Source organism: Euprymna scolopes, chromosome 10 (genome assembly GCF_053919585.1).
Source record: "Euprymna scolopes isolate OS-2025 chromosome 10, ASM5391958v1, whole genome shotgun sequence".
Classification (NCBI taxonomy): domain Eukaryota; kingdom Metazoa; phylum Mollusca; class Cephalopoda; order Sepiida; family Sepiolidae; genus Euprymna; species Euprymna scolopes.
Window position 1 is genome coordinate 114,495,472 of NC_136491.1, and position 25,155 is coordinate 114,520,626.

At 34.1% G+C, this 25,155-nt stretch overlaps 1 protein-coding gene across 1 annotated transcript in view; it reads right to left on the reverse strand.

Annotated features, from left to right (window-relative positions):
• LOC145286233 (RIIa domain-containing protein 1-like) overlaps nt 1-8,214 on the reverse strand; it is a 31,602-nt gene extending 23,388 nt beyond the window's left edge. Inside the window, exons 1-2 of the mRNA XM_080135053.1 lie at nt 8,020-8,214; nt 3,824-3,900 (exon numbers count right to left, since the gene is read on the reverse strand). Of these exons, the coding sequence (XP_079991179.1) occupies nt 3,824-3,900; nt 8,020-8,139 (197 nt within the window). The 5' untranslated portion in view covers nt 8,140-8,214. The remainder of the gene's footprint in view (nt 1-3,823; nt 3,901-8,019) is intronic.
• Between the last annotated feature and the right edge of the window lie 16,941 nt (nt 8,215-25,155).

A 25,155-nucleotide genomic window follows, 5' to 3' on the forward strand; every position in this document is an offset into this window, starting at 1 on the left:
AAACAATAATTTAATAACTGTAAATCTACTTTTGGGCCACCATATATATATATATATCTTACAAACACAAAATTTTAATTATTCGACAGGGAGTACAAATAAAACAAGAAAAACCTTATTCCATGAAGTTTCGAAGAGTGGAATTCTTCTCATCAGAGGGAATAGGATTGCAAAATATATGATAAATTTTGCAGGTTAATGCATCACATGAAACAAATAATATGAAGTTTATCATATTTGCATAAAAAGTTATTTAACAGTTTTTATACAGTTTATAGGGATTCAAAGCGATTAGGAAAGCAAGAAATGAGAAAAAGGGAGAAAAAGGATATGATAAAGATTTGATCGGAATGGCGGTAAAATCTAGTACAGGAAAAATGCGAAATGGTTCTGTTGAAAATCCAGTGGTAATCCACAAGGAAACAGAAATATAAATATAAATGTACAGGGTAAAATGGAGCTAAAAAAAAAAAAAAAAAAAGCACCAGGTCATGAAGAAGTGAAAATATGCAGCATTTTTTTTTTTTTTTTAAATAATTGATCAAGGAAATGAAAGGTGTTAAACTGGAGATTTTAAATGAGATTACAAAAAAAAAAAAAAAATTCGAAAGGAGAGGGGAGAAAGAGAGATAGACATAATTGAGCGGGAGAGGTGAGAAAGAAAGGGGGAAAGGGCAGGTAGAAAGTCATCTTTCTAAATCTATTTTTAGAACAAATAAACATAGGTAAGTAAGGCTCAATTTGACCTGGACAGGAATATAATTCAGGTTGATTAATTTTAAATTTGGAAAGAAGTGGAAGATGAGAATACAATGGTGTAATGAATTAATGCAAAAATTATAATTGTATGCATACACATATATACATACATACATAAATGTATAAATGTGTATACACACACACATATAAAAAAATATAGAATAAAAAATAATGTGAAAGAATATAGGAAAAAAGTGAGATTAAAGGGAAAAAATTCATACACAAGCAAATGGGATACATACACTTGTAAATTTACAACGACAGAGGGATATATAGATGAACATATACATATGTATATATAGATACATACATATACATATATTAGTGTATAGCAGCATCTTTTGTCTCACAAAAAAAAAAAAAAAAAAAAAAAATTTAGAAGAAATCTTTTATATAGAGTAAATTTATAGCCGTAGGTTTAAGAGGAGAGCTAAGTAATTTCAAATTGGTTGTATTTGAATTTTTTTTTATGTTTACATTGGGAAATAAGTTCACTCTTGGAATTAATTAAGTTGATAATTTGGGGGGAAGTGATTATACTTAGAGCTTCAGATATGCAAATGTGATAAGACTTAGAACCTGGAGTATAAGACTGACTTTTAAGAATAGGCCAATTTATAGAGAAATGGATGTTTTTAGATTTAAGTTAAGGTGTTAGGGAAGTTTCCTGGCTATTATCAGTGATTTCTTTATTAAAGGAAGAATTGTGGTTAGCTATTCCAACCTTTATTAATGTTGAAGTGGTGACAATATAAATATATATTTTACCTGGCGTTCACAGTGTTAATGGTATGTACATTTTTGCTAGAACAGATTTCTGCTGGGATTACAGTTTAATTAAGGTTGTTATAATTAGCAGTAGTAGATTTCATTTTGAGCTGGTATATAGCCTGTTTATTATACAAACATTATCGGTTGCATATGTGCCTACATGTTTCAGTGGAATCCTAATTCAAGGAGACCATTTCATCAGACCAAAAAAAGGAGTGATATTGAAAAGAGAGTCAAGATTACATTAATCTTTTATAAGATATTCTGGTGTGGTATTTGGAAGAAAGTGGGGTGTATACTTTGTGAATGTGAGCAGTAGGGGCTTTGGAGGGAGATGTGGTGAAGGAAGGGAGTAGGAATGGAGATGGGATTGAAGGAAGAAGAGGGAAGTACGATAACCTGTGGTCAAGCTGTAGGAACCAACCACATAATTGACCCCAAACTATAACTAAGTACTCTACCTAGAGGGCTTTGGGAACAGAATACTCCACCAATATAGACAAAAATGTGCCATTATGTACCCATTTGCATGTACATGGCCTAGAAAACCTATCTCTATAACGAAGCATACAAACCTGTAAAATATGTTTGTACTCTAGTATTAAGGAAAAGATAAACAACCCAAATGAAAGAATGACAACCACTGGAATTAAGTTTATATATAGATTTGAAAACCTTTGCTGCTGTAATTACTTCAGACACCACAATAGAATGGAAAATTAACTCCCAGTATACCACCTTTATTTTAATCATATAAATAAGCCTGTATACTTGTTCACTGGCTGTTAATTGAATCATATGGACATATATCTAATAAATAATTTGAAAGCAGGAAGCAAATGAACGGATTAAAAAAACAAGGAATAAAATAAATAAATAAAGCTTAATAATAAAATAGATGGATAATGTAGTCACAACCAAAAAAGTAAAAACAACCATAAAAACCAAAGATAGGGAAGTTCAAGGCGATTAGGGTATAATATTACTTCAGATCAAAGTGAAAACTTAGGCCAGCAAACAACCCCCAATTTAAAATAATACCCGTGTGACAACAAAACGGACAATATTTGCCCTATACCTCCCCCTAAAAATGAAGGTTTGGTAATCCCAATATAAACAATAGTGGACTGATATAAATGGCCAGTTAAATTAAATGACATCATTTCCGGTAAGATGTCTCAGCATTTTTCAATTTATACATTGACTTGTTTTGTAAACATGTCAACTGTTTTCCTTATCAAAACAATTTTCATTAATAATTTTTTTTCACCCCATTGTTTTTTTTTTATTCTGGGATATTTTACTATTTGACACATGACAATTACATGGGTTCCTTTTGTATTACTAGAAAATCAATATGTTTTTTGGTTTTCTACTGTAGAACCACTTAGTTTCATTGTGTAATAATAAACACCTTTAAAGAGAGATGGCATCATTTCAGTTAAGATGAGTCAGCATTTCTCCAAACTTATATACATAAATACATTGAATTCTTTTTAAATTATGTAATAATAACATTGGAAATCCGAGGAAAAAGGTACCCTCTCTCCTTGCAAAAACCTGCCAAATTGACCCTCATAGAATTAATCTTTTTGGCCCCTTTTTACAATTTTTCATCCAAGACGTTGCTCTTTCTAACGATATCAATTTGATACGTTTATCACCGGCACTGGTCCAGTGCCAATACATTCCCATTAACAGACAGGTGAAATTTACAATATAGAAGATTAAAAACTAACATATTTAAATAAATAAATTAATAATGATAAAAATTACAATCTTATTTCAAGAACTATACATATATTTATAGCATATAAAATTATATACAAATAAAGATGCATTAAAAAAATGGTTAACATACCTTAGGTACAAAACAGGTAAATAAATAAGAGGAAAGAAACCTAGACATACAATTCTAGAAACCCAATATAGTCTAAAGAATTTTTAGTATTTTTTTTTTTTTTACACACACACACACCTCAAGGTAGAGCACCGAGTGTAATTACACACAATAACTTCTTTTTAATGTGTTTTGGCAAACAAGGGAAAACATCTTCAATTTAACAGCTTTCTTAGCCGGAATAAGTATATCAGAAAAAACTAAAGTAAAATAAAATATATCTGTACCAATAATGTAGCGAAAGGAAAAATTTTGAAATTTAGGTTAGTCTGAATCAAGCATGGCTTTTTGGTTTGACCTTGAAAATCGGAGAATATAATTTTGCGTGTTAGATTGAAGATTGACGACACTCAACTACAGTTTTTTTCTCAAAATATTGTAGTTGTTGATTACCTTAGGAAATCTGCCAACATACATTCAACTTCTGGATGTTCACGAAAGTATTTCTCATTTTTTCCTCTGGTTATTATCTAAAAGAAGAAAAAAGGAACAAAAATTAAAATCTAGGACCATATATCAATTCAGCACATCTTATAGTCGGAACTAATATGTTAAACATCACAGTGAGCAAAATTTGGTACCTGTCCTGATCCTACACATCACATTTTATGTGCTCAGTCAATGAAGGAAACATCTTCCAAGAGGGAGGCAATTTTAAATTTGCCTTGCTCTAGAAGGATTCCTTCATTTCCCATTCAGTTTCTCTTTTTTGGGAAGCTGGATTTTCTCCAGATTAAAAATTGACATTGGGCCTAACTCTACTCTTGAGGGGAGGTAAGTAAATAGGTTACTGTATCTGCCCTACCTATTACCATGTCTTTTCAGATGTAAACAAAAATTTTCAAATTGATTTTATCTTAGAAATATCAGTGGGCGCCTGGCTTTGCTTGGTTGCAAAATATGCTTATATATATTTTCATTCATGCAGATTTTGTATTTATTATTACAGAGAAAATTCTATTAAAAATTATATATACAATTATAAGGATAGTGGGACAGTACTGATTTCAAGAACCCACTTAGCTGCCCGATCAGGATAACGTAAAGTCATGGAAAGCAGGTGACTGATGTAATATGGAAGCAAACAAAAATAATTCGGTTCATAGTTTCGCATTTCATTGTGCTGAGCAGAAGATACATCTGGGTGCAATGGTCAGGATAATCAACCAATATGGACACTGCTCGGACAGAAAAAAACTGCAACGTACTGTCTGTAAACTGCAAAGAAAACTATGGTAATATATCAGACTCTTTATTCAAGAAACAGCGTGAATGGTGTTCTGAATCAGAACACCTCAAACGGTAAGGATTACTATAATAGACAGCACCTGATCGTCATCAAACTACTCTCCAACAACCAGCAAAAATTAATGGGAAAGATCATAGGTAGAAGAAGCAGAGGATGTCAGCAAAAAAACATGTTGACAATCTGAATACCTGGGCAACAGTGCCTCAAGGGAGATGGATGGATGGAGAGCCATAGCAGTCAATGCCTGTACTAGGTAGGACACCACTTGAATGAATGAATATATAAGATATATGGATATAAATTTATTATTTTTTATTATTCCTTTGGATTTTTACTTCTGGATACTGAACTTTTACCAACATTTTTTTTTGGATTTTACCATCTTTGGATCTTCTACTTTTCACTTTCACAGGAAATCATTTTCCTTTTTTCCCCCCATTACTCTGTCTCACAATTTTTTTAACTTTTACGAAGTAAGCTCTATGGCTCACTTACAGTTTCATTAAATACTTTGCAAGCAAAATCTGATTCTGCATATCATAATTTAGGAATTTAAAATTTGTGATTTGAAAAAGTTAAATTTCAAATATGGAGATTTTATTGTATGCAAGACAAAGAATACAGTATAGTAAAATATATTTCGTTAACACATAAGTTTTCAATGTTCATACATCTCCTCAGAGGAAAAATATTAGCAAATATTATAAAAGGTTTGCACCTGATTTGCTAAAGGTAATAAACATAGAAAATTAAATGCTTTTAAAGTTTTTAAATCATTTTAGCTACATAGAATAAAGGGAAATTGGATATTGATGATGCAAAAAAAAAGAAAAAAAAAAAAAAGGATATTGAACTTCAAATCAAAAGTGTATGCTAAATCCTGTAATGGAAGCTCTTGGTAGTTGTTCATTGTAGCAATGTTTACGAGTTAGCTGGAAAGCAGGCAATTGGAAGAAAGTTCCACAGGCGTGCAATTCTAAGAAAGAAGCTTTGTTTGTGGAATCTAGGCACAGACAAAAAGTATGGGAAATTATTGATAGTGGTTTCAGCCAGACAAGTGTTTTTCGTGAAAATTTGGCGAGGGAGGACCAGAGATTGAAGCTCAGATGAGCACTTGGCACGAAAATAACAATAAAGCAGAGACAGGCTCGCAAGTCTCTTGTATGGGAAAGAGGTTGCAGGGAAGAGAAAAGGGCATCCCACTAAGCTACAAAGTCTATTTTGAACTCTGTCAAGGCAGGATAAACTGCTTCTAACAGCTCCTGCCCAGATGTGGCAACAGTACTCCATCATTGGCCACACCTGGCTTTTATATATTGCATCAGGAATGAGATATCTACTAGAGCGGTAGAAGAATCCTACCATTTTTCCAGTGACCTTGGCAACGGATTTAATGTACGTGTTCCATTTCAGGTCGGGAGCAAGGGTCAAGCCCAGAAGCTTGTCAAAACATGAAGCCTCCCCAAGATGAGAGCCGTTCATTTCAATTGATGCCAGATTGGCATCAGAGCGTTGATTATGTAAAGATAAACGCTTGGTTTTAGATGCATTAAAAGTAACCAGCCATCTCTTCTTTCCCCATTGTATCACGTGCTCAAGATCAGAGGAGAGAGAATCAGAGAGAACTTGGTCGTTTACGGTCTTTGATGTTCTACCATAGATTGTAGTGTCGTCAGCATAAATGTCTACAAATGATGTAAGGATGTGATTTGGAAGATCATTAATGTAGATCAGAAAGATAGTTGGGCCCAGGATGGACCCCAGCATTAATACTGAGTTACTTCTATGCATGCACAAATATACATTTATACTTTTAACAATGTTATTTTTTGAAGTTTTTATATGCTTAGCTTAGATGGTAACGATTAGTCCTGAAGTGCTAAATGTTTTGGTTTTTATTCTAGCTGATCGCACCCAAGTCACACATACTCATATTTATTTACTTTTAAAAGCACTACCATATATTGGGTGCAGTATAATAATCAGTAGAGTATTGGTTTTAGATACTTCTACAGTTTAAAGCCCATTTTTCCTCGAGTTTCGCTCGGCACCGCCCGGCGAACGACAGAAACCGCCAGATTATACTCAATGAGCAAAATAGAGACACAAGCGAGCAGACAGTAAAAATTGTAAGAAAAAAAAAAAAAAAAAAAAGTGCTAGTGCACTGCACTAGCATTTTTTTTTTTTTTTTTTAAAATAGCGCAGAGATCAGTAAGTGCACTAGTAGTGCACTTACTGATCTCTGCGCTATTTTTTTAAAATCGTATTTCCAAGTTTAAAGTTTTATGATATGTTTTTTTTTTATTCAATTGTAAGGTTAAAGTATAGAATAGTTACAAAACACCCTTCCCTCCCCATGTTAAGAACGGCCTTTTAAATAATAACATTATTTCAGCACGGATCATAAGTGCACTACTGCAGTAGTGCAGTAGTGCAGTACTGCACTAGTACAAAAAAAAGGAGGGGGGAGGAAGAGTTTAAAAGGAATAGAAAAGAAAGCCCCAGCATAGTATAAACACCCCCAACCTCCCCATGTTAGGAACGGCTTTCGGAAAACACCCCCCCTCCCCTGGCCATGTTAAGAACGGCTTTCGGAATAAACATCCCCAACTTTGAAAGCCGTTCTTAATAGGTCGAGGGTGTTTATTCTGAAAGCCGTTCTTAGCATGGGGAGGTTGAGAGTTTTATTCCAAAAGCCGTTCTTAACATGGGAGGTTGGGGGGGGGGTGTTTATTCCAAAAGTTGTTCTTAACATGGGGCGGTTGTAGGTGTTTCTACTACGCTGGGGCCCACTGACTGAGCAGGTCGTAGAAAAAATATCAAATTAACTTTCCAAGCAAACAAAAAAATATATTTGTTCACTAATTCAAAGAAACACATCTTTTATTACACCCCCACCCCCACCTTCAAAAAATTAAAAAGTAAATAAATAAAACAGTAAAATTTATTAAATTATTTCGGGTAGGTTGTTTTGTTTTATTTTTATTTATTTTTTGAATTTATTTTTGACTTCCATTGCTCAAAATAAATTACGTGACTGAAATAAGAATTAACCCGCATATCACTTTAGTTATTGTTTAATCATTTAGTTAAATAAATAAAATCACTTCCACATTAAATCGATAAAATAACATTAAGAATCATAAGGTTTTAAAGTTCAATCTAAAATTGCAAAATTAAACAATAAATAAATATAAATTTTTTTTCCTAGTGACACAAAAACGTAAATACATTTTGTTTGTTGTTGTTAGCAACAACAACAACAGCAGCCATTTCTTAAAATTCGGTTTGTATAACGGCATTAAATGCATCCATATAAATTTCCCGTTTCTATCTTACTTTGAAATGGTTAAGTTTTTCTTGTTGGGCGTTGCTCAGAGCTCCCAAATCGGCGGCGCCATGTTTCAAGTCATATTTTTCCATGCCATGAGGTTCCTTGTGTTTAGGCTTCGAATCCATTTATAGGTTTTCAACAATTTTAACTTGACAATAATACGAAACTTTACCTTATTAACTTCGGCCTAGCTCTAAAAATCTGAAAAGATGCAAAGTTAGGTCGAATTTAATAAGACAAAGTTTCGTATTTTCATACTATTTATTTATTTATTTATTTATTTATTTTTTTTTTTTTTAATTTTTCTTTTTATTATAAATCCTCCTTGTATTCAATAGTTACATTTTGACGAAGATTGGGAAATAAAGCAAAATACTTCTAGAAAAAAACCCTATAAATGTTATGGCATTTATTGGGTAGGTTTCTACCAGCATTTTGTTTAATTTTCTATTTTTGAGCGAGTATCAAGACTCCGAAGTAGTGACCCTGACCCTCTCATGTCGCCCATTTTGTTTCTCGTTCTCACGTAACATTCGACACTAATTGTTCTCGAACTGATTAAACGCTTTAAAATTAATAAGAACACTAAAAAAAACCCAAAACTTATGGAGATTGTGCAGTTAGGCAAACAAACGACGAAGGGGAAAAATCTTCTATAAATAAATGTTACCATAGTCATTAAAAGTTACTTTTCTATTTACCTAGCTGTTTTTTTTGTTGTTTTTTTTGTTTTTTTTAAAATAGTTTTAAATGCTCTTTTTTTCTTTTTTGGTACAGTTTAATCATAGACATTAAGAATTGAAAAAAAAAAAAGAAGATATATTGCACGTACCCGTTATGGAACGAAGTTTTCAGAAAAAAAAATGTCACCTAATTTCATCAAGTAGTTTTTTTTTTGTTTTTTTTTTTACAGCGAAAAAACAATGTGTTATGATACCGAGCAAAAGGTCGATATTTAGGAAGAAAAGCTAGTATTAAAGATGGGGAGGGAGTGTCGCAGCTTTAACTGGAGTTATCTCCCCGTGGTGTGTTTAACAAATTCTATAATGGCTGAGTTCAACGCGCTCTCATAAGAATGTATTTTTCCGCTGTAAAAAAAAAAAACAAAAAAACTACTCGATCAAATTAAATCAAATTTTTTTTTGAGATCTTCAATCCAAAACGGATACGTACAATATAAACTTTTTTTTCGATATTTTCATTTTTTAATGTCTTGATTAAACTGTATAAGTACCTTTTTTTATCTCAAATATTCATTTTTTACAAGCTGTTAGCCAACAAGATGGCGACTTAGATTCTTCTTCAGCTGTTCTATTTGTAGTATAAAATGTTCGCCGTCTCATAGTTGCCAAAATGTAGAAATGAAGAAGATGAGAAATTTCATTCCAACATTAAAAAAACAACTTTATTGGTTATCTACGCTTGTAAGAATTAGGAAACGGGTTAGTTGTTAAAAAAGTTTCTTTGTGGAGACATAGATGAAAGACTAGACAGGCCTGTTGAAAGGGAGAGAGTTCATGTGTGTGTTGGAAGTTAGTAGTCAGAGCATGCATCCATGTATGGACGGGGGCAAAAGATTAAAGAGTCCCGTGGTAAAAAGTACATGTGTGTACTACATGTGGTGATCCATGTTGATTTGTTTGTATTCATGCTAGCCCAGGCAAAGTCGCACTCCAACAGAGGGGTGTGCTGTCAGCAAGAGCCGAAAAGAAAGAGCTAGTATACTGCCGGCTTAATATTATATAAACTCAGCCATGTGACTGAGAGCTGGCTTCTGATTGGATATGCTAGGAAGGAAGCGTATTTCAAAATTTCCAGCCATGAGAATTTACTCCTGCTTGTGATTGTTGCAAGTCAGTCTGCTACAAATTGTTGCCTTACAGGGCGTAAAAACAGAATATTTGAGATAAAAAAGAGCATTCAAAACTATTTAAAAACACAAAAAATAAGCCAGGTAGGTAAAAAAGTTAACTTTTTGGGGGCTATGGTAACATTCATTTGCTATATATTTGATTTTTGACTTTTTTTTTTTACAGTTATTGGCTTCGCTGCACACAATCCTCAAAATTATTTTTAATGTAGAAAAGTAACTTATATAGCATTTGATAACTTTTATTTGTTACATACTTGTTTGGGGGGACACTTTTTCGTTTTGTTGTCTATAGTAAAACATGCACAATAAATGCAGATTAAAAAATAGAAAGAAAAATATCTATGATATACATGCCGTGATGAAGTGAAAATATATTCTAAAAATTACAATTACATAAATTGATCAAGTAGTTTTACTTTTTATAAAGAAAATTATTTTTAAACAATTAATGGAAATTGTAAGCATTACAACATAAATCTCACAAGTTTGACTTATGTGGAGTTATCCCCCTTTGTTTGTTTTTTGTTGTTTTCAAAATGGCGGAGAAGATAGCTGCTATTCAGTTAATTATAAAAATGGATTTTCTTATTTAAAAATAAAAGTACTTGATCGATTTATATGAATTTTGTAATATGATATTTATGTTTTGTCATGGATACTACGTACATCATATAGACTTTTCTTCAGTTTTGTTTTTAATATAGAGGGAACCATGCAGATTATGATTGAGTACCACATTTAGAGCATGTTTTCACAAAGAAAATGTACTAAATGAACCATTCCATGGGCCTTTTGACTAGGAATAAAGTGTATTATCTGTTCTATACTACATTTCATTTTTCTGTCCTCAATCAATGAATTAAAGATTCTTCTAGACTGAAATTGCTTTTATCTTTGTTCCAGTTAAAAGTGCCCATTTTGGGGAAACTGGATCCCTTCCTCTATTAAAAAATGATCTGTTAGTGTTAAGACGATTAATTGGAATCAGAATCGGGAATTGGAAAAATCAGAACTTTTGGGTATATTGGAATCAATTTCGGAATCAGTATCGGAATTGGAAAAAATTGTACCTATTTTCTGATGCCAAAAACGATTCTTTTGATTGACTTTTTATTTGATTTTGTTTAAAAAAAACTTCTACTACTGACAGTAATGATAAAATAATGAATATCTATTGATTTTAAACTACCAATTAAACTAAAATCGGTACATCATTCCCCACAAGTGTATTTTTACATGTGAGAAAATATATGCCCATTTTAAATGTGTTTTTATGATAATCGGGGGAAAATAACAACTCTGTAGTTAAATATTTGGAGATTTATAAAGAATCGGAATCGGTAATTGTATCAGAATTGGGAAAAATAGTGTAAACATCCCATCACTACTAACTGGGCAAGTAAGTAGGGACTTGTAGTGCTAAAAAAGCAAATGGCTCGAATAAATTACCATCTTTCTTTCTCTGGGTTTATTTTGATACACAAAATATTTTGAACCAATGAAAATTGATCCAAACCACAACAGTAACACGTCTATGTAAAAGTAATAAGCCAGTGTTAACTTAGGAATTCTTATAAGACTTAGTCAACAAAATCCATGCATTTGGTTGGAAGAAGTGGAAAGGACTCATGTGATGATGTTGTTTTATCAAGGCATGGTAAATTGTGTTCCATCCACACATGCAGGATAGTCTGAGGCTAAAAGCACAGAGTGATGAGGTAAACCTGTCAAAGCTGATGTTGCCAGAGGTGAATGGGTCAAGTAGTTGACCATACAATTGCCGGGGTTAGAACACCTGCAAGAGAGCAGGTCGATATAAACAAGTGAGGCAGATTAGAAGTGAATCAGAAAAGTAATAATAGTCACGAGTCATCGCTGAATCTGCCACCCCATACCCTCCTTCCCCTCTTGTTTATTGATTGAAATGCACACACAAAGCAAGAAATAGAATAATATTTTATATTTTCTTAACAAATGAATTTGTGCTGTGAGTTTGTTTTCTTGGCTGATGAGAAACTACTGTATGCTCAACACAGCTACATCACAATTGCAACAGAATGTAGTTTGATATGATTAATGATTTATTTAACATACATATGTAAGAGGGGATGCATGTGTTGTTTAACCCATGTCTAAGCATCCAAGACCGTTTTTTTTTTTTTTTTTTTTTTTTAACACGGTGGTCACCACTTATCAAGGCCCGGAAGCCACTCAGGGATAAGGGCTATTGCAAGTACAGTACGTTAGTGTTGAGATTTGATGAGGTGTTTACTTAAGGGGGCGGTTCATTAGGAATAGGAGTTTGGTTTTAGATGCATTAAAGGTAACCAGCCACCTCTTTCCCCACTGAATCACGCGCTCGAGATCAGAGGAGAGAGAATCAGAGAGAACTTTGTCATTTACAGCCTTTGATGTGTTGCCGTAGATGGTTGTGTCATCAGCATAGATGTCAACGAATGATTTAAGTATGTGTTTAGGGAGGTCATTGATGTAGATCAGGAAGAGAGTTGGGCCCAGGATTGACCCTTGAGGGACTCCAGCATTAATACTGCAGGCCTCTGATTTTTGTCCATCGACCACTACTCTTATGAGCCTATCGGAGAGAAATGATTTAATGATTGAGAAAACATTTCCAGTTATACCGTAGCTGGAAATCTTGTGAAGTAGGCCCTTATGCCATACCTTGTCGAAGGCCTTTGATATGTCAAGAGCAATTGCCCTAGAAAGGAAGCCTTTGTCAAGAGATTCACTAATCCTGTGAGATATAACCGTTAGCACATCTGCGGTAGATCTTGCAGAGCGGAAACCATATTGTGTGTAACTAAGAAGATTGTTTCTGCTGAGGTGGTTTACTATTTCTCTATTTAATATGGATTCCAGCAACTTACTCATAACACACAGGAGGCTTATTGATCTGTACTGAGAGGGAGATGACTTATCACCTGAATTCTTAAATACAGGGCATACTGATGAGGTCTTCCAGGGAGTCGAAAAGCACTTCTCCTTAAGGCAACGCTTAAACAGTTTTGTAAGTATGGGAGCAAGTTCTGGTTGAAGCTTTTTTAACACTATAATTGGGATGACGTCAGGGCCAGTTGCTTTACTGGAATCAAGGTTCTTGATTAGTTTGGTGACCTCATGCACAGATATTTGTATGTTGCATAGCGTGTTCTGTGTTATAGGAGGAAATATGGGAAGTTGATGGCCTTTTTCGCATAGGGTAGAATTAGCTGCAAAGTTCTTTGCAAATAGTTTGGCCTTGTCTGATGCTGATGAGATGACCTCTGGTCCATTGATAATGGTTGGGATAGAACGCACACTTCTGTTCAGGATCCTATTTGTTATTTGCCAAAACTGGTGGGAACCAAGCCGCTGATCAGCTATTTTGGATTTAACAGACTGGGCATATAGCTCTCTTGCACTTTTTATTACTCTTTTACAGTGGTTGCTGGCGTTCCTGAAAGCAGCTTTAGTCTCAGTGCATCTATTACGTTGGTAGTTATGGAAAAAGTGATTTCTGTGCGCGATAGCAGCAGCACATTCTGGGGAGAACCATGGCTGGCTGTTAGGTTTTTGTTGGAATTTTTTAGATTGGTCTATGCCTATAATTAACCATTCGGTTGGATCTGATACTATAGAGGACACATCCTTTTTAAACATGGAATGCAGAGGTAAATCAGATATGAATGTACGGAAGCTGTCCCAGTCAGCCATAGAGTATCAGTATACAGTACGGTTGAGGGGTACATCTGGGGACTTATTATATTTCATTTTTATCTTAACTGATACGACGGAGTGGTCGGAGGATCCTAGAGGAGAATGAACGAAACATGAACATAGCTCAGGGAAAGTTGAGAGAAAAAGGTCTAGGAGGCTTGCATATTGACCAGTAGTATCGGGCACACAGGTGGGTTCGTGAACAATCTTAGTGAGGTCATAAGCAATGGCAAAATCATGACAAAACTTCCCCTCGTCATCTGTCTTATTTGAATGGGTCAGCCATTCCATGTTATGGACGTTGAAGTCACCACAGATGTGGATGTTAGCCGAGGGATGTGCAGACAGGATGTGGTCTATTTTCTCAGATATACTCTTAAAGATAGTAACTCCGCTGTTATGGGGCCGATAGAGTGCAAATATAAATGCAGTGGTGTAAGCAAGTGCAACCCAGAAGCACATATAGGGTAAATTAGGATCTTCTCTAGAGATATCCCTGCCACACTGGAAGCCATCTTTAATGTAGGCACATATTTCATGCCCATGGCGATCTTGGGGGTCAGATCTAGCTGTTAAGTTAGAGTATCCGTTAATTATGAACTCATCTAGGGAAGTGGTCGGCCCTATTCCAGTTTCACTTAGAAAGAATGTCCGGTTTTGTCTCCTGTAATTGGGTTTCAACCTCTGGAAGGTTGGAACGTAGACCCCTGATGTTGGAGAAGGAGACCTGATAGTAGGGGTCTACGTTGGAAGATGGAGTTCTAGGTTTATTCGAGTTTTTTTTCTGGAGATAATTCATGTTGAGGTTTTGGGATTTGTGGAACAGGTCTGCATACTTGGTTAGAGCAGTACAGAGAGGGAAAGTAAGAGAGAAAAAGACAGGAAAATTTTTTTATTTTTTTTTGTAGCACATGAAAAGGTAAAGCCGTAACAATTACTCACTAGTATGGCATCGAGAGGCCCCACCAGAGACTACTGCATGGTCCAGAATCCATTCACCAAATAGCAATACAGCAGTCCCAATACTTTGCGCCTGCTGATAGGACAGCCTCCTTAGTGGCTAATCCAAGGTTCGGGTCCCTGACTATCAGGTGGATAACGTCAGCCCAGACAAAACGTTTACCTCCAGCATCCTTACTAGTGACATGGCCACAAGGATAGACATAGAGATAGAAAATTTCCAACATCTCAGACTACTGTTCACCAAGTACTACTGACCTTTAAAGCAGCTTTTTCTTCCCACCTTCCTATGCCAAGGGGGTTACAATTATTATGCACATGAAAATAGTTCCATAATATTACTATATACCCCTTACCAGATAGAAAAGAAAACATTGTTCAGATAATTTTTATGCACAATAATACATTTGTTGCTCATATCATTTTGGCCTATGTATTATTATCGTAATTTTGTGGCCGTTAACAAAATCGGATGTTTGGGTAACAAAAGGGTGAAAGAAACAGAATAAAGGAAAAAAAATAACAAAGACAAAAAAATGAGCGAATAAGGAAGGTCTGATAGTGATTCAATTCAGTTAATGTACAACATAAAAAGAAAAACTGCTTTTATTTTACCAAAGCTAGATTAACAAAGTTAACCAAAGTAACAACAAGTGAAGCATGAATGGTCCTCCATGAGTGCACCGCGAACGAGGCATAAAAAAATTGACTAAGTTCAGCATCCCCCCCTCCCATTTAGCCTAATAGTCCCCAGGGGACAAAAAAAATAAATAAATAATAATAATAATAAGAAGAAGAAGAACAACAACAACATCAACAACAACAACAACAACAACAACAATAATAATAATAATAATAATAATAACAATAATAATAATAACAACAATAATAATAACAATAATAATAATAACAACAACAATAATAATAATAATAATAACAACAACAACAACAACAACAACAACAACAACAATAATAATAAAAATAAAATAATAATAATGATAATAATAATAAATAATAACAAAAATAAAATAATGATTATAAAAACACAAAAACTAAAACCATAAAGAACATTATTTTTTTTTTTAATTTTTTTTTTTTTATTACATTTTCACCCCAAACAAGGCAAATTGCCACTTTGGTGTAGGGGGCTACTATCAGGGGCAACAACTACTGGGGTACTATGTAGGGATTTGGGCAGCAAGGTGTCGGTTCACGTTACACTTGAACTTCTGCACGTCAGTACTGTTGGGGAAGCAGGGACCTGGAATGGAATTCCAGAGTCTTGCGGTTCTGGGGAAGAAACTATTGGAGTAAAAAGATCTTTTACATCTAGGGACCTCTACAGTGTGGGGGTGGGATCTAGTAGCCTGTCGGGTTTGTCGAGGGTGCTCGCGTCGTGGGGGCACAAGTGATTGCAGTTCATCAGAGCATTCACCACTAAAATACTTGTAGAACAGGCAGAGGGATGCAACATTTCGTCGATGGGACAGAGGCTGAAGCTTAGATGCCAGTTCAGGGCCTATCAGATTTGCGACTCTCTTTTGAACCTTGTCAAGGAGCGAGAGACTAGTAGCAGATGCACCAGCCCAGATGTGGCAGCAATACTCCACACATGGGCGAATGGTGGCCTTATAGAGGTACAGGATACTTTCGGGTGTTAGTAGTTTTCTAGCACGGTAGAGAGAGCCTACCTTTCTTGCAGCGGCCCTGGCAATGCCTTCAATGTAATTGTTCCAACTCATGTTTCCTGTGAACGTTAGGCCAAGGAGTTTGAAAGATGGACTCTCAGATAAAGGGTCGTTGGCCATTGCTATTGGTGGTAGAGAGGGTTTCTTGTAATTATTGAATGAAACTAGTTTAGTCTTGGCAGCATTGAACGCGACCAACCACTTTTGTCCCCATTCCACTACAGATTGGAGGTCTTCCTCTAGTGTTTCTGCCATTTCTTTAGAAATGTGTTCATTCGTCTTCCTGTCGTGTCTGCCATAGAGTGTAGTGTCATCAGCATATATACCCATCTCAGAGGCAATGTTGTCGGGGAGGTCATTTATGAATATCAGGAACAATAGAGGTCCAAGGATAGAACCCTGGGGCACTCCCGCATTTATATCATATTGTTTAGATGTGCGACCGTCGAGGACTACCTGGATTTTTCTCTTATCTAAGAAGGATTTAATTATGTTAAGTATTCTACCAGTGATACCGTAAGATCTAATCTTCCTGAGGAGACCCTCATGCCATACCCTGTCAAAAGCCTTAGATATATCTAGAGCTACCGCTCTGCCTTCCCCCGCTTTGTCCAGTGATTGGTATATACGTTCAGAGATCACGGTGAGGATGTCTGCTGTGGAACGGGCTTGTCTAAATCCATATTGTTTGTCAGTCAGTAGTTTAGCATCTGTAAGATGATGGACTAGAGCATGGTTAATTATGGTCTCAAATATTTTGGCAAAAAGTGGGAGGAGGCTAATGGGGCGATAATTTGATGGGTCTGTCCTTTCGCCAGAATTCTTGAATACTGGTACAACAGAAGCAGTTTTCCAACAGCCCGGAAAGCAAGCTTCATTAAGACATTTGTTGTAGAGTTTGGAGAGAACTGGAGCTACTTCGGCTGAGCACTTTTTTAATAGCACAGCTGGGATAAGATCGGGTCCACATGCTTTTGAGGTGTCAAGGTTTTTTATGATAGCATGCACCTGAGCAGGGGTGGTTTTCAGATCGTCTAGTGTGGCGTCTGTCCGCATAGGAAAGTCAGGTAGGGGGTGGTTGGAAGGGTCCAGTGTGGAGTTTGAGGCAAACCGACTGGCAAGCATGTTAGCCTTGTCGGTTGCTGAGGAGACAACCTCGTGATTGTTGGTTAGTGGGGGAATTGTTGATTGCCCATTATTTACTACACTGTTGTAGATTTTCCAGAAGTCTCGAGTTCCTAGTTTTTGTGCTTCGATGCGCTTTTTAGTGGTTTCCGTAAATTCTCTCTTAGCTGTCGCTATTTCTTTCTTAACGTTATTTCTAGCTTCTATATACTTCAGTCTGTTTGAACTGGACTTATGTCGGTTAAACCTACGGTATGCATGCTGCTTTTGAGTAATGGCAGTTGCACAAGTCGACGTAAACCATTGGGGAGAGTGGGGCTTACTATAAAATTTCCGCATGGGAACATGCGCTTCGATTGCAGTTTTGAACCAGTCAGTGGTCTCGTTTGCACACTGTTCAGCAGGGAGAGAGAAAATATTTTTCCATGGAGCATCTCTAATTAGTTCCCTGATGGCTTCCCAGTCAGCCTTATTATAATATCTCGTTGTTTTGAGCACTGGCTCTTCAGTTTTGGGACTAGAGTTTAGGGCGATTTCAACCATTATCACTGCATGATCAGCATTCCCGAGTGGGCTGTGGGCCTTCGCTATGCAGTCATCGGGAACTGTGGTCAAAAACAGATCTAGAAGTGATGCGTGTTGTTCTTCCTGGTCAGGGAAACGGGTTGGAAACGTAACAATTTGTGATAGGGAGTGAGATATAGCGAAGCTATGGGTTGTGCTGCCCGCTGCATCTGTGTGAGTAGAGAATCCAAGCCAGTTTTTGTGGTGGACATTAAAGTCACCAAACACATGTATTTGTGCGCTAGTGTCGAGGGACAGTGCCGTGTCTATGCTGTCAGATACTTTGTTTATTATGGAGCAGTCCTGAGTCGAGGGAGAGCGGTAGAGAAAATAATAGTAGCTAATACTGTGTTGCACGTTTAGTCTAAAGCACATAAAGGCTTGATCATCTGTTTCTAGGTTTGTTTCTCTAGTCAAGGGAAGGGTATTACGAATGTAAACTCCAAGTCCGTGCATATGTCTGTCAGAGTCCTTACGGCAGAGTGGGAGATATCCAGGCATGTTAAAGTGGTTAGAGGGAATGGAGGAGTGTAGGTTAGTCTCACTTAGTGCTAAGATATCCGGGGTATTTGTTAAGAGAAATGCTTCAACATCAGCTAAGTTAGTTCTAAGCCCACGGATATTTGTGAATGAGAGCCTCAAGGGAGGAGGCAAGTTGAATTTGTTTGTCCCTAATCCTGGTTTAAGCTTATTTTTAGATTGTACTGTCGTCATATTTTTTTTTTAAGAGTTTCGGTAAGGGGGAGCTAAACAAGAGGTTATGCGGAGCTTCAGACATGCATCACAAGTAGACCATCAGCTGACCTTTCTCCAATTAGGATTGTGGCCTCAGGAAAGCCCACCGGGGATGAGTGCAGGGTCCCTTTCCATGCGCGTCATGGCACTGCAAACAACCCGATATTATTCAACTATCGTTGAATACAACGATAAAGGAAAAGATAATTTTTGTTTTACAATATACAAATTGTTGGGTCTTTCTCAGTGACACTAAGGCATCAAAAGATGGGGCTAACAAATAAGGGAATAAAATAATTATATAGACTTAAAAACATTATTTTTTGCCAGGCCGATCAAATATCCTTTTTGAGGGCCTTTGGACCAAAGTTTCTTCTTCAAACCTTGCTTGAAAGTATCCTTTTCATCTTATCTCTCAAAGCCACTCTTTTTTTTCTTTAAAATGGGATTCTTTTTTAAGAGTCACTTTGTAGGAATATATATATATATATATATATATATATATATATATATATATATATATATATATATATTTATTTATTTATATATATATATTTATTTATATATATATATTTATATATATATATATTTATTTATTTATATATATATATTTATTTATATATATATATTTATATATATATATATTTATTTATTTATATATATATATTTATATATATATATATTTATTTATTTATATATATATATTTATATATATATATTTATATATATATATATTTATTTATTTATATATATATATTTATATATATATATATTTATTTATTTATATATATATATTTATATATATATATATATATATATATTTATTTATTTATATATATATATTTATTTATATATATATATATATATATATATATATATATATATATATATATATATATATATATATATATATATATATATATATATATGTATAAGCGAGATAAGACACTGATAAGAAATCAGATGAAAAATCCTGAAAGATATTACTTGAAGTAATACTTTCAGGGTGATCCTAGCCAAAAAGGAGAAGCTCAATATTTTAGAATAGAGCAATATATAAGTTTAGTGGTTATATTTAAATTCTGAAAAAACAACATATAAACACATATATTCGAATTAAGAATTTATTGTTTGACAAAAGGAATATATAGAAGGGGTTATGTTGATTTCCTTAATCCATGGATTTTCAATAATGGCTCATATCATCAGAGGAAATGAAATGCGGTTAGCAAAATGTTCAAACAATAAATTCTTAATTCGAATATATGTGTCTATATGTTGTTTTTTCAAATTTTAAATATAACCAATAAACTTTATATATATATATATATATATATATATATATATATATATATATATATATATATATATATATATATATATATATATATATATACTAGCTGTACCGGCCACGCGTTGCTGTGGCTCAGTTTGTTAAAATGGAACACATTCCTCAAGAAAAATTGCATTTTGTTCGTTTATTTACTTTTATTATTTTTTGCAATTTTTTTAATCAATAAAAGTTCTTATTGTTTCCCCCCAAAAAAGATTAATTTTTTGCCATAAATTGTTAGGTGAAAGTTTTTTTTCAGGAAAACTTGCACTTTTTTTTTTTTAATAGAAATTTGTCAGTAAACGTTTCTCTTTGAAAACGGAATTTTTATTATAAAAAGAACAGATGAATGCTTTACATGAACACTGTAAATAGTTATGTGAATGTAGAGAAAAGTTTGATTCTTTTTTTTATGAGAATGTACAAATTATTTTTTTTTAACAGATGTTCAGAAAATAAACAGAAAAATACTTCCATCATTAATTATGCAAAAAAAAAAAAAAATAAAATGTTGATTTAGTGTTTCAACATTTTGCTTATAAATTACGATAAAACTTGCTGAGTATGCGCTGGTTTACGGTTGTTGTAAAAATGGAACGGAAACTTAAATTTCGCTCCGTTTTAATCTTTCTTAATTTTTTAATTGTGCCCCCCCCCCAAACAAATATAATCAAAACAATAACATTCAACAATTGTACTTTATGTATATAAAACACAAAATATTTAAAAAAAAAAAAAAAAGTTAATAACGAAAGGGAAATAATTCCATTTTTAAACGAAAAAGTCAGTTTGGTATATCTTTTTGTTATTTTTTACATAAGTCCAGCTTACCATTCACATTGGAAATGTCGACATTTATAGGTTGTTGGGTACGTTTACAACGAATAAACACTCCAATCTACCCATGTTAAGAACGGCTTTCGGAATAGACACCCCTAACCTTGTCAGCATACCCGAAAAGCTATAAAAGTTGACGTGTCGAATGTGAACGATGAGTTGGACGTAATGTAAAAATGTACCGAATGTAAAAGGGAACGAAATTCAAATTTCCGTTCCATTTTTACAACAACCGTAAAGCAGAGCATTCTATACAAATTTTACCTAACTTACTGTATTAATGCTATTCTTTTTAAGCAAAAAAAAGAAAATATTTAGATTTGGCTATAAATTCCTAAACTCATTTCACCCTAAATAATTTAGGTGACTGAAATAGGAATCTAATTGAATCTTTAATTTCCTATATGCAAGAAATTCATTTTTCTTCGAGTTATATCGAATTCATTAATACGGACTTTAGGGGCTTTTTTCGTAATGTTCCTGTAAAAATTATTTTTTATTGTTACAAATTACGATGCTTTATTTATATAAAAAAAGCAAAAATAAATTCTTGCGTTTTTTATTTACTACTGAAAACCATAACTTTAGTAAAGGTATTTTTTGTTTAAACAAAATAAAACATTTTCACTAAGAGTTAATTAAAAATAATTAGTTCATTATATTCTGTGATCATTATTTGATGAATACTGAAATTTTCATTAAAATTGTTAATTTCCTGAGTTTTGGTGAATTTTTAAGTAAAGGGAGGGGTCAAAATGTTTATACACTTTGAGCGTCGGCATTCATTTTGTTTGTACCTACCATTGTTCGATGAATATTTGATAGGAAAGCGACCACGTGTGGTTAATTTAAATTAAATTTCAATCACATGGTTACATCATCAATAATCATGTGATTAAACCCATTGAAAATTTACCGATATTGTAAACACATTCTGTTTACATTATCCTTTTAGTGATATCACATGCAGTGTTGGCAACTGAGATTTAAAAACACCCGCGAGATCAGGAGAAAGAAATCTCCAGAAAATCGCTTTTAACTTTTATTGGCTGAAATTTTCAAAAATCGCTAATTCATCCCCCCCCCCCCCCAACTCCATATTTTAACTTCCTACCATAAAAAAATTATAAATATAGTATATTCAATGTATAAAATATTCCGTGTTTTCTCACTATATGTTTCTGGAATTATATTGAAGTAGGTTAGCTCCCCAGAAGGCTTACATATTTTATCAGCTAGTTGTACCTGTTTTTTTAGAGAGGGTATTTTTTTTTTTTTGCAGGAAACAAATCATAAACTCAAACTTTTTATAATAAAAGTTAAATTGAAATATACTGCAAATTAAACATCACAATAATGGTGTCACATATTTTGAAATTAGGATAATAAAAAAACAAAAAACATTGTTTTAGCATGTTAAAAGTATTTAGGTTGGTAGATAATTAAATTCTACTGTACTGACATAAGTTTTTTTTTTTTTTTGCTGTTGTTTCTTGCTTTTTACAATTTTCGACTAAATACTTCTAAATTAAGCGGGGTTGCTTAGATCGTATTTTAAACTAACCTTCGGAGGTTTGAATACCCCCACCCACCTAAAATGTACTTGGAAAAATCGATTTTATAGCGGGATTTAAGAATGGTTAGCCGAAAGAAAAGGTGAAAAACAAAAAAATAATCAATAAATAATTGTTACCAAAGGCAATAAATGCTACTTTTTTTTACTTACATGAATGAGTTTATTTTATGTTTTAAAGTATTTTCAAGCGCTTTTCTTTATTTTTTAATCTAAAATTGCGGGTGTGTGAGTGCAAAATATCTCCAGATTTTCTAGAATTCCCCGCTAGATTGCAACCGAAATCTCAAGATCTAGCTGGAAAACCGCTAAACTGGAAACACTGGTCATGTAATGGGGAGCGGTAATAAATAATTGTCCCTAAATAAAAAAAATGGTCTATCAGTACAAAGAAAACCACCTATTTATTATAGAAAAATTAAGTATAATGTTATAATTAAAAAGAAATATATAAAAACGCACATGGGTATAGTAAACATATTATACCAAAACGTGGAAGCGATCCGTCCAGTGGTTCTTTAGACTATTAATTGCGAACGAACCAAAAGTTACATTTTTATATATATATATATATATATATATATATATATATATATATATATATATATATATATATATATATATATATATCAGGGATAAGTACTGAGAAATCCAACGGCAAATGCTGATAAATCATGATGCCATAAGTAAACAAATTCTTGGAATATTGTGATCCACTGTCACTAACATCTCTGGTGGAAATACTATGTTCAGAGAAAATCTGTTTCATTGCTGAGATGACCATATTACTTATAGCTAGACCAGTCATCTGTATAATTGGAAATTTGCTGTAGTAATCCACAATTATTATGGTATTCTTGATCATTACAGCAAAACAAATCAGTGCTGACAACTTCCCATGCTCTGCTGGCGATGTCATGAGGTTGAAAAGTTTCCTTTGGTTGTGCTGACATATTTCATGTTTTCTATATCAACATTAATTTGCTTTCAATGTACGGCTTCTTTGGCGTGAATACATGTTTTTCAACACTTTGATGGCTGTAATGCAAAATATATCTAAAATAATTTTCTCATGGGTTTTAGGGATAATGATTCTTAACCCCTTCATGATGATACCATCGTTGATAGATAGTTCATCTCAGTATGATCATATTGCTGGCGGTAGTTTCTTAATTGATCCTAGCTATCGTATTATTATGATTAATCAATTATTGAATCAGCCTTTGATCTGTAGCAGAAACAGATGAAACTATTTTTCTTTCGCAAATCAATGCCTCTCCCCTGTGTTGTTTGGCCACATACTGACCAATCAGGGGTGCGGCGCATCGATCCTTTCTCGCCCCTAAGGAAATCGGACAGCTTCTGGTTTGAAGGAAAAAAACTCTTTCTTACCGAGAGAGACGCCAAGTGGATTGGACCCTTTTTCTTCGCTCTCTCTCCACCTCTGTGTTATTTCATCCGGTATCGACGATTCCCACTGGGAATAACTACCGCGATAGCACAAGGTGGCCAGTTTTTACCCAGGGATAATATCTCCCTGTGAACATTCGCCTAAATAAACCTTTTCTTTGTTACATTTATTGAAGTTGTTGTGTTCGTTGTTTCAGAAGCTTGTGTTAAATTATTTATTTTCTTAGGTTGTGCCCCAAAAAGAACAAACCCTAAAGTTTGCATTCTTATCTCATTCAGGCACTCACTCCTCTTGAATGCAGGAGAGAACTTGAATGCCTACTGTCAGGATAACCTGGCATGAGAATAAACCCTGACTAAATATGCAAAATAACATAGGATTCATAGCACAAGTAAGATCTCCTTGCTGTGACCGACACACACTGGCTTATACAAGGAATGGTGTACCTTTTCCAAGTGATGCAGCAGCACAAAGCTGGATACTCCACCAGACTAGATGAATACTTGTCCTGGAATTCAATAAGACCAAGACACAACAAGAAAGACATACTATAACACATTTCAATGGTTAATTGGAGAGAGGAAAATTAGGTTCCAACTTTTTTACCAATCAAGTGTTTTATAGGTAAAGGAGTACTTTAATGTTCGAATATCTATGTACCTCATACACAGATCAAGGAGTACTTTAATGGAATGTACCTCATACGCAGATCAAGGAGTACTTTAATGGAATGTACCTCATACACAGATCAAGGGGGCCCCTTGATTCCTGAGAACTTCGACGGAAGTAAAATGAAACACCCAAGAGAAATCTCACTGACCTGCAGAAGCCCCTCTCTCTTCTCCTCCTTTTCACCTCCTCTTTTCTTCACTTCTTTCTGCTTTCTATTTCCCTCCTGCCTGTTTCTACTGCTTAGAATCTCTTCCCCATTTTCTTCTAACCTTTTTATATAAAATGAATGAGCCTTAAGTCTGGTTTTGGTATTGATTTTTTTTTCAGTCTGATGAAATAGTCCCTCTGAACAGAGGTACTATGGAAACATGTATACACATATGTAACCAATAATGTTTGTATTAAAAAACAAACAAAACAACATATATATCCCTTCACTAAAATATAACCTTTATACTCAAATTATATTAAATGTTGGTATGATTATTGACAATACCCACAAATGTCATCATCGTCCAAAATAGCACTATCAAAGCCATAAATAATATAACCCCTTCTCAAAAAATATTATTTTAGAATTTAACATAAGGGACCAATTTCGTATAAAAATTTAATTTAAAATGATTCTCCATTTCTGTGTGATTCTAATTTAT